At 44.9% G+C, this 11,214-nt stretch overlaps 1 protein-coding gene across 4 annotated transcripts; it reads right to left on the reverse strand.

Annotated features, from left to right (window-relative positions):
• Positions 1 to 162: 162 nt before the first annotated feature.
• LOC106591957 (short coiled-coil protein B) lies at positions 163 to 10,613 on the reverse strand. Of its 4 annotated transcripts, none has more exons than XM_082974049.1 (4): positions 10,305 to 10,613; positions 5,652 to 5,723; positions 5,399 to 5,476; positions 163 to 2,091 (listed from the first exon to the last, which is right to left on the reverse strand). In XM_082974049.1, the coding sequence occupies exons 1-4, from the start codon at positions 10,372 to 10,374 to the stop codon at positions 1,949 to 1,951; spliced, it is 363 nt and encodes a 120-aa protein (XP_082830175.1). In that variant the 5' UTR covers positions 10,375 to 10,613; the 3' UTR covers positions 163 to 1,948. The 4 variants fall into 4 exon arrangements, with proteins under 4 accessions (XP_082830175.1, XP_082830174.1, XP_082830177.1 ...); XM_082974048.1 differs by having other exon boundaries at positions 5,399 to 5,479; XM_082974051.1 differs by lacking the exon at positions 10,305 to 10,613 and adding an exon at positions 6,682 to 6,824.
• Between the last annotated feature and the right edge of the window lie 601 nt (positions 10,614 to 11,214).

Here is an 11,214-nt window from a genome sequence, read left to right on the forward strand (position 1 = left end):
ACAAAGTCTACTCTGCTGTCTAGAGAACCTATAGAAACTAATCAAGATCTCTCACTAAGGATGCATCTCACTTGTCAAGAGGTCTTATATCCTTCTCTTGTCTCCTTCACTCTCCTTTCCTTATTTCCATAGATAGTTTCACTCCCGACTCATACAAAAGCATAACAAGTATTTTTTTTTATTAAAACAAAAGTGTTAAAAGGCAACATAGTCATAGAAGCTCTAAACTTCTACACACCAGGCAGTTAGTTCCATAGGATGTGTGTAGACATTATCAACATGCCTGAAGGAAAAACTAAGGTTGATGTCCCAAATGGCACTCTATGTAGGGAACAGTGGACGACTTTTGACCAGGGCCCTATAGGCCCACAGTAGTGCACTAATATAGGGAATAGAGTGCCATTTGGGACTAACAAGAGTCCGTGGCGCATACAATATAATACCATTTAACATATTACAAAATAAAAATACTATTTTATATTGAAATAAAATTAAATAACGTGATGCATTGAAGTGCAGTGGAATCATCTCAATATTCCCTAATCTATTCCTTTAGCACCTGGAACCAATAGAACCTCTGATCTCTGTACAACTGAGTGTTGTGATTCTTCCTGATTAATTAGGCATTTAACCATTTTATCCTCTATTCAAATAGAATTGAAACTGACCTAGCTATCTCCTAGCCAAAATCCCAATCACATCCCTGATAAAGGTTCTCATAGAATTTCTTGCTGTACCCTTACCTTATTTCTCTCTACTATAACCAGCCTCGGGCTTCCACAGTCCATTACCATCAGCAGCTCTGTGTTAATGCACTGACAGAACCTTCCGGAGTGTTCTACAGCCTGAGTGTTCTAATCAATACCACTCAAGGCTCTTAACTGTAAAAAGCAGAGCTCTCTTCTGTCCTCCCTCCACCATCATAGGTAAAGGAGGCCGTCTCACCCTGTAGTGTAGCTTGACCCTAGTCAAGGGTTGCATTCAAGATGGCATCATTTGTTATGTACAGCATAACACGTTTACTGTGCTTTTTCCTTTACCTACTGACTTCACACAGCACTCCATGGTGACGATATGAATTAGGAATCCCATTCCTAGTGGAATGAGTAGCATACCAGTAGTACTGCTTAAAAATACATCATACAGAATCATATTTCATAATGTTTGTGTTGATCAATAAGTGGTGGAAATTAACAATTAAAAAACAGATACTTAGTAACCTTTCGACCAATCAATCAGATGAGAGATAAGTCGATGGAATGTGTTAATATTATATTATTGAATTACATTGACATGTCATTCAATATGTTTGATTCAAATTTGGGGCCAGGAGTTTGGCCATATTCATATACAACAAGTCCAGTTTCCTTCCAGATCCAACCAGTATTAACCAGTCATCAAAATAAAAAAAGGTCTGATGTCAAAACTCATTACAGATGCAGTTGACATGACAACAAAACAGTATTCTAAAATAAGATGAATTCTAAAACCGTTAAATCATGTCTGGGGTTTGATGTTAGGAGGGTAAAAAGAGGTCAAACAACAATGTAAACTGGACTCTTAGGGTTGGGGGTGTGGTTGGAGTGTAGGGAGGATTTTGGGGTCTGGAATTAGAAGTTGCCCCTAACCACAGATCTAGGATCAGACTACCCTACATAGTACACTACTTTTAACCAGAGCTCATGACATCCTATTCCCTACATAGTGCACTACTTAGGAAATAATCTGCCATTTGGAACACGTCCATATCCGTCCCTAGAACTGTGGTTACAAACAGCATCTACCTCCTCTGCTGTCACTTGGGAGAGGAGATGTTGCAGGTAGCCTGAGTGCCAGTCTGTTTGTGCTATCATGCCTACGGTTTGTGTCATCCCAAACATGGAGATGGCACAAACAGATCTGCTACCAGGCTATTGTAGGGGGTCTCACTCCCCTTGGTCGTCATGGGTTACTTCCGTTTGCTCTTGTTGTCGGTGGTTTGGAACACGCTGGAGGCCGACATGAGGTTCTCGATGTACTGGCCTAGAACCTGGTTCTCCGACTTCAACTTCAGGTTCTCCTCTTTGACCGCATCCACACGTGCTGAAAGGTCTGGAATAACAGAGGTACGGAACTTAGAACTAGACAGACCACGTCCTGACAGGTCTGGAATAACAGAGGTACGGAACTTAGAACTAGACAGACCACGTCCTGACAGGTCTGGAATAACAGAGGTACGGAACTTAGAACTAGACAGACCACGTCCTGACAGGTCTGGAATAACAGAGGTACGGAACTTAGAACTAGACAGACCACGTCCTGACAGGTCTGGAATAACAGAGGTACGGAACTTAGAACTAGACAGACCACGTCCTGACAGGTCTGGAATAACAGAGGTACGGAACTTAGAACTAGACAGACCACGTCCTGACAGGTCTGGAATAACAGAGGTACGGAACTTAGAACTAGACAGACCACGTCCTGACAGGTCTGGAATAACAGAGGTACGGAACTTAGAACTAGACAGACCAGTGTTTCCCCTAGATAATTATTTTTAAGGCTGAGTTTGACAGGGGAGGCCACCCCGCCTAAGTAAGTAATGATAGATGAAACGCCGATACAGAAACAGAAGCCTCCTGATAGCTTATTCCACATCAATGCCAAATACTCCTCCCTCCCAGACTAGACTGAATGTTTTAGTTTATTCCACATCAATGCCAAATACTCCTCCCTCCCAGACTAGACTGAATGTTTTAGTTTATTCCACATCAATGCCAAATACTCCTCCCTCCCAGACTAGACTGAATGTTTTAGTTTATTCCACATCAATGCCAAATACTCCTCCCTCCCAGACTAGACTGAATGTTTTAGTTTATTCCACATCAATGCCAAATACTCCTCCCTCCCAGGCTAGACTGAATGTTTAGCAGCACCAGACTGCTGTATTATGGTCGATTTAAACATCCCAAATGGAACCCTATTCCCTACACAGTGCACTACATTTGACCAGGGCCCATAGGGAATAGGGTGCCATTTTGGACAAAATCTTAAATCCATCTGAGTCAGGAAGGGAGTAGCTGTATTAGCCTCACAGAGAGGATGAGAGGGTGGCTCAGTCAGAGTAACACACTAAACTGTTGGAGATAGAGTGGACAGATACAATCAGAGACCCATTTAGGAGCTCCATTAACACAACTGGAGCGTCACTGATAACCTCACTGACAGAGAGGAGATACATGAACACACCTTCCACTGTAACAGAGAGAGGAGATACATGAACACACCTTCCACTGTAACAGAGAGAGGAGATACATGAACACACCTTCCACTGTAACAGAGAGAGGAGATACATGAACACACCTTCCACTGTGTAACAGAGAGAGGAGATACATGAACACACCTTCCACTGTAACAGAGAGAGGAGATACATGAACACACCTTCCACTGTAACAGAGAGAGGAGATACATGAACACACCTTCCATTGTAACAGAGAGAGGAGATAAATGAACACACCTTCCACTGTGTAACAGAGAGAGGAGATACATGAACACACCTTCCACTGTAACAGAGAGAGGAGATACATGAACACACCTTCCACTGTAACAGAGAGAGGAGATACATGAACACACCTTCCACGGTAACAGAGAGAGGAGATACATGAACACACCTTCCACTGTAACAGAGAGAGAGGTGTGTAACAGATATGTGTGTAACAGAGAGGTGTGTTACCTTCCAGTGTGTGTAACAGAGAGGTGTGTTTCCTTCCAGTGTGTGTAACAGAGAGGTGTCTTTCCTTCCAGTGTGTGTAACAGAGAGGTGTGTTTCCTTCCAGTGTGTGTAACAGAGAGGTGTGTTTCCTTCCAGTGTGTGTAACAGAGAGGTGTGTTTCCTTCCAGTGTGTGTAACAGAGAGGTGTGTTTCCTTCCAGTGTGTGTTACAGAGAGAGGTGTGTTTCCTTCCAGTGTGTGTTACAGAGAGAGATGTGTGTAACAGAGAGAGATGTGTGATTCAGAGAGAGATGTGTGATTCAGAGAGAGATGTGTGTTACAGAGAGAGATGTGTGTTACAGAGAGAGATGTGTGTTACAGAGAGAGATGTGTGTTACAGAGAGAGATGTGTGTTACAGAGAGAGATGTGTGTTACAGAGAGAGGTGTGTGTTACAGAGAGAGATGTGTGTTACAGAGAGAGATGTGTGTTACAGAGAGAGATGTGTGTTACAGAGAGATGTGTGTTACAGAGAGAGATGTGTGTTACAGAGAGAGATGTGTGTTACAGAGAGAGATGTGTGTTACAGAGAGAGATGTGTGTTACAGAGAGAGATGTGTGTTACAGAGAGAGATGTGTGATTCAGAGAGAGAGGTGTGTTACAGAGAGAGATGTGTGTTACAGAGAGGTGTGTGTTACAGAGAGAGGTGTGTGTTACAGAGAGAGATGTGTGTTACAGAGAGAGATGTGTTACAGAGAGAGATGTGTGTTACAGAGAGAGGTGTGTTTCCTTCCAGTGTGTAACAGAGAGAGATGTGTGTAACAGAGAGAGATGTGTGTTACAGAGAGAGATGTGTGTTACAGAGAGAGATGTGTGTTACAGAGAGAGATGTGTGTTACAGAGAGAGATGTGTGTTACAGAGAGAGATGTGTGTTATAGAGAGAGGTGTGTGTTACAGAGAGAGATGTGTGTTACAGAGAGAGATGTGTGTTACAGAGAGATGTGTGTTACAGAGAGAGATGTGTGTTACAGAGGTATGTGTTACAGAGAGAGATGTGTGTTACAGAGGTATGTGTTACAGAGAGAGATGTGTGTAAGAGAGAGATGTGTGATTCAGAGAGAGATGTGTGTAACAGAGAGAGATGTGTGTTACAGAGGTATGTGTTACAGAGAGAGATGTGTGTTACAGAGAGAGATGTGTGTTACAGAGAGAGATGTGTGTTACAGAGAGAGATGTGTGATTCAGAGAGAGAGGTGTGTTACAGAGAGAGATGTGTGTTACAGAGAGAGGTGTGTGTTACAGAGAGAGGTGTGTGTTACAGAGAGAGATGTGTGTTACAGAGAGAGATGTGTGTTACAGAGAGAGATGTGTGTTACAGAGAGAGGTGTGTGTTACAGAGAGAGGTGTGTGTTACAGAGAGAGGTGTGTGTTACAGAGAGAGATGTGTGTTACAGAGAGAGATGTGTGTTACAGAAAGAGATGTGTGTTACAGAGGTATGTGTTACAGAGAGAGGTGTGTGTTACAGAGAGAGATGTGTGTTACAGAGAGAGATGTGTGTTACAGAGAGAGATGTGTGTTACAGAGAGAGATGTGTGTTACAGAGAGAGATGTGTGTTACAGAGAGAGATGTGTGTTAGAGAGAGATGTGTGTTAGAGAGAGATGTGTGTTACAGAGAGAGATGTGTGTTACAGAGAGAGATGTGTGTTACCTTCCAGTGTGTGTTGTAGCTCCAGCACCTGGTTGATGAGCCTCGTCTTCTCCTCCATCTCTACCTGGTTCTCCATGTCTCCTGACAAACACAACAAACTATATTACTGGACACACACTATATTACTGGACACACACACTATATTACACACAAACACACAGTATATTATTGAACACACACATGTAAACAATCAGACAGCATCAGACAGACTGACAGACACAACCAGAGGATGTGTTGTTGTTCATGGCATTACCATCCATGTCACAGTTCATGGTGAAGTCCTCCTTGTCCTGTTTGGTATGCAGGACTGCAGTTCCTCTGTCCACTGTACGTAGACACACACACATATCAAGGTGAGCAAAAAATATAGTTAGCTACAATCATATGATTTTTGTTAAATAAAAATGTAGAACTAGGTAAGTCAATTAAGAACAAATTATTATTTACAATGATGGCCTACCCCAGCCAAACCCTAAGCAGGATGACACTGGGCCAATTGTGCGCCGACCTATAAGACTCCCAATCACGGCCGGTGGTGATACAGCCTGGAAACGAACCAGGGTCTGTAGTGACGCCTCTAGCACTGAAATGCAGTGCCTTAGACCACTGCGCCACAAGGGTCCAAAACAACGTAACATGTGCGGGAAATGGCATTGCAGGAGCACTGCCATCTCATTCAAAGTGACCTCATCTGTCTCGATCTAAAAAACGGTTAGTCTCCAACTAACGGTCCCCAGTTAACTCCTCGACCTGTCTAACGGACTATTCATTCAAATAACGCGGATAAAGGTAGCACACTAGATAAGTGAACAACAGTACTGTACGTTAGCTGGCTACCATCATCCAAATACCCAAACAAGAAGACAGAGGAAGCCATAACAGGCCAAGATGACAAGTGATGCTAGCTGGCTCTCTAGCTAACGTTACGGTAGCTAAACAACAACACACCCATGACCAGGCAGCTAGCTAGCTGGTAAGTTAGCATAGCGGCACGCTAATGTTAGCCACCTAGCCGTTTCATACCATATGCTAACATTTTACAGAGAAGCAAGAACACCGAGAAGAAAACGACTACTGTAGCTAACTACCGGCTGTCAAATTAATAACCGCGATATTATGTTAGCTTATGTACATAGCTAACTCGTAGTTAATCAGAATGCTTGTTACAGTACAGTAGCAAGTTAAACAGCTAAAATCTCAGAAATCTGTCAAATCCGTACATCTCAACAACTACAAGCCTAGCCACGTAGTGTCGTTATATTTCTGAAATGTCAGTCACTTACCCTTCGATATAATAACAATATTGTGTGGATAACGTTATTAGCTGCTAGACGACACTGCGGATTTCCATGTATGACAGTCTGCGACGGGACGTCCTCACACACGTTCACATTAGCTGGGTGTAGGGGTCGGCGCGGCCGATAGGGGGAGCCAGCGGCGCGGCCGATAGGGGGAACCAGCGGCGCGGCCGATAGGGGGAGCCAGCGGCGCGGCCGATAGGGGGAGCCAGCGGCGCGGCCGATAGGGGGAACCTGCGGCGCGGCCGATAGGGGGAGCCTGCGGCGCGGCCGATAGGGGGAGCCAGCGGCGCGGCCGATAGGGGGAGCCAGCGCAATGCACACAGCCACAGGTGGTGTCAAAATAATGACGACATTTATTGGGCCCCTAACAATATGCTTGTATGACCTCATTCCCTCCTCTTGTCTACTTGCTCCTTCCACTAGATGTAGACTAGTAGTCTGATGAAGGGAAAACGTGAAGGACATTTGATATCTGATAGGTGTGGCAGCACTGTGTGCGTCTGTATGTGTGCTTTGATTGTGCAGGTTGTATATGTTTGTGTGCACATGCATGCGTGAGTATTCCATTTAATTTGTATTCTGTTCTTCACTATAGTACAGCACTGCAGCTCTGACAGTCTCTCGGTCACTCCCTTAGTGGTGAACTACACAGGCTAGCGGTGCAGCAGCAGTTGGCAAGGCTAGACCAGCTGTAACACACACACACACTATACCCACCATATCACAGCCACCAGGATCAGTGTGCTTGGTTACTCTCTGCTCTGTGCTCCACTTTGAAGGGTTTATATGTCTCCTTCTGTCTGCAGCTAAGACTAACCCAGGTGAGGCTGTTGCTTGGCCAACCCTACCCAGTCTGTACCTCCAGTCCTAGGGTTCTGTAGCTTATTCAATGTTCTGTAGCTTATGGTACCTCTATGTTCTGTAGGTTATAGTACCTCTATGTTCTGTAGGTTACAGTACCTCTATGTTCTGTAGGTTATAGTACCTCTATGTTCTGTAGGTTATAGTACCTCTATGCTCTATGTTCTGTAGGTTATAGTACCTCTATGTTCTGTAGGTTATAGTACCTCTATGTTCTGTAGGTTATGGTACCTCTATGTTCTGTAGGTTATAGTACCTCTATGTTCTGTAGGTTATAGTACCTCTATGTTCTGTAGGTTATAGTACCTCTATGTTCTGTAGGTTATAGTACCTCAGTGTTCTGTAGGTTATAGTACCTCTATGTTCTGTAGGTTATAGTACCTCAGTGTTCTGTAGGTTATAGTACCTCTATGTTCTGTAGGTTATAGTACCTCTATGTTCTGTAGGTTATAGTACCTCTATGTTCTGTAGGTTATATACTGCTCAAAAAAATAAAGGGAACACTTAAACAACACAATGTAACTCCAAGTCAATCACACTTCTGTGAAATCAAACTGTCCACTTAGGAAGCAACACTGATTGACAATAAATTTCACATGCTGTTGTGCAAATGGAATAGACAACAGGTGGAAATTATAGGCAATTATCAAGACACCCCCAATAAAGGAGTGGTTCTGCAGGTGGTAACCACAGACCACTTCTCAGTTCCTATGCTTCCTGGCTGATGTTTTGGTCACTTTTGAATGCTGGCGGTGCTTTCACTCTAGTGGTAGCATGAGACGGAGTCTACAACCCACACAAGTGGCTCAGGTAGTGCAGCTCATCCAGGATGGCACATCAATGCAAGCTGTGGCAAGAAGGTTTGCTGTGTCTGTCAGCGTAGTGTCCAGAGCATGGAGGCGCTACCAGGAGACAGGCCAGTACATCAGGAGATGTGGAGGAGGCCGTAGGAGGGCAACAACCCAGCAGCAGGACCGCTACCTCCGCCTTTGTGCAAGGAGGAGCAGGAGGAGCACTGCCAGAGCCCTGCAAAATGACCTCCAGCAGGCCACAAATGTGCATGTGTCTGCTCAAATGGTCAGAAACAGACTCCATGAGGGTGATATGAGGGCCCGACATCCACAGGTGGGGGTTGTGCTTACAGCCCAACACCGTGCAGGACGTTTGGCATTTGCCAGAGAACACCAAGATTGGCAAATTCGCCACTGGCACCCTGTGCTCTTCACAGATGAAAGCAGGTTCACACTGAGCACATGTGACAGTCTGGAGACGCCGTGGAGAACGTTCTGCTGCCTGCAACATCCTCCAGCATGACCGGTTTGGCGGTGGGTCAGTCATGGTGTGGGGTGGCATTTCTTTGGGGGGCCGCACAGCCCTCCATGTGCTCGCCAGAGGTAGCCTGACTGCCATTAGGTACCGAGATGAGATCCTCAGACCCCTTGTGAGACCATATGCTGGTGCGGTTGGCCCTGGGTTCCTCCTAATGCAAGACAATGCTAGACCTCATGTGGCTGGAGTGTGTCAGCAGTTCCTGCAAGAGGAAGGCATTGATGCTATGGACTGGCCCGCCCGTTCCCCAGACCTGAATCCAATTGAGCACATTTGACATCATGTCTCGCTCCATCCACCAACGCCACTTTGCACCACAGACTGTCCAGGAGTTGGCGGATGCTTTAGTCCAGGTCTGGGAGGAGATCCCTCAGGAGACCATCCGCCACCTCATCAGGAGCATGCCCAGGCGTTGTAGGGAGGTCATACAGGTACGTGGAGGCCACACACACTACTGAGCCTCATTTTGACTTGTTTTAAGGACATTACATCAAAGTTGGATCAGCCTGTAGTGTGGTTTTCCACTTTAATTTTGAATGTGACTCCAAATCCAGACCTCCATGGGTTGATAAATTGGATTTCCATTGATTATTTTTGTGTGATTTATAGTACCTCTATGTTCTGTAGGTTATGGTACCTCTATGTTCTGTAGGTTATAGTACCTTTATGTTCTGTAGGTTATGGTACCTCAGTGTTCTGTAGGTTATGGTACCTCAGTGTTCTGTCGGTTATGGTACCTCAGTGTTCTGTCGGTTATGGTACCTCAGTGTTCTGTAGGTTATGGTACCTCAGTGTTCTGTAGGTTATGGTACCTCAGTGTTCTGTAGGTTATGGTACCTCTATGTTCTGTAGGTTATAGTACCTCTATGTTCTGTAGGTTATAGTACCTCTATGTTCTGTAGGTTATAGTACCTCTATGTTCTGTAGGTTAGACCCAGATTGTATGTGACTCTGAATTTATATGGAATGCAGGTAGTTCCTTGTCTGATTGTTCAGAATAATTATCTACAGGACTCAACAGAGTAAAAGGTGTTACACCTCGCTCTGTCTCTCTGGGGGAATGTGGCTTTACAGTGTGTGTGTGTGTGTGTGTGTGTGTGTGTGTGTGTGTGTGTGTGTGTGTGTGTGTGTGTGTGTGTGTGTGTGTGTGTGTGTGTTTATAGTTGACCTGAATACAAATAGAAAGTCCACCCACAACCACACCTGAATCCTGCCTCACAAGAAAAATCTCACCTCTGTTCTGCTTAAAAAGTACTTAACATCTGTGTTTGTGTGTGTGTGTGTGTGTGGTTTCCTGGAAACAAGGGTGGCTTAACTTAGCCCTTTGGCTCAACGTACCCCACTCTCTCCTATAGGTGTGTGTAGGTGAATGGACAGAGCTACTAGCTTTGCAATTAAAGGGGAGTTTGTCTTACCTGTAGGTCTGTCATCAGCTAGGGAGATGTTAGTGAAACTCCCGTCCTCTTCTTCCAGCTCTGCTTCCATGACCGGACTGGAGTTTTCCCTGAGTCACCCTTTTAGTTTATTTTTCTCTCTGGACTCTGGTCTCTAGCCTAAACATTCTATTCTCCCTGTCTGCCTGTTTTTCCCTACCTCACTCCTGCTTTCTTTCTCTCCTTATCGTTTGACTCTTTTCTCACAGTCCCTCTTTTTATACATTTGTTTTCTCAACCTGCTCTCTTTGTCTGTGTCACTCCCTTGCCTCTCCTTAACCCCCCCCCCCCCTCTCTCTCTCTCTCTCTTTCTTTCAGCGCCCCGCCCTCTAGGACACCTGTTCCCGTCAGGCGGCTTGCTCCCTCTCCTTCTGAATTATTTATGTTGTCACGGTTACCTGCCCAGAAAACCTTGGTTACTGGACAGGCGGCAGGTGACACTAGTTTTGTCCTGGGAAGCAGTTGCTGATTGGCTCATAAAGGTTTCAAAGTTCAGGGAGAGTTATTTGTTGGTTGAAAAGAAACACAAAACACTCAAGTGCCATAAACACACACACACACACACACACAGTCTTGTAGAGCTAACCTTGTGGGGACACACAATTAAATCCCATTCAAAATCCTATTTTCCCTAAATAGCATTTGACCTCGTGGGGACTAACAAAATGTCTCCAGTTGATCAAATGCTTGTTTACTATTTTTGTGGGGACTTCTGGTCTCCACAATAATAGTTAAACATGTCCACACACACACACACACACACACACACACACACACACACACACACACACACACACACACACACACACACACACACACACACACACACACACACACACACACACACACACACACACCTTTCCCCATACTCACTTGGTCACACATTAACTAC

This window comes from Salmo salar, chromosome 04 (genome assembly GCF_965601325.2).
Source record: "Salmo salar chromosome 04, fSalSal1, whole genome shotgun sequence".
Classification (NCBI taxonomy): domain Eukaryota; kingdom Metazoa; phylum Chordata; class Actinopteri; order Salmoniformes; family Salmonidae; genus Salmo; species Salmo salar.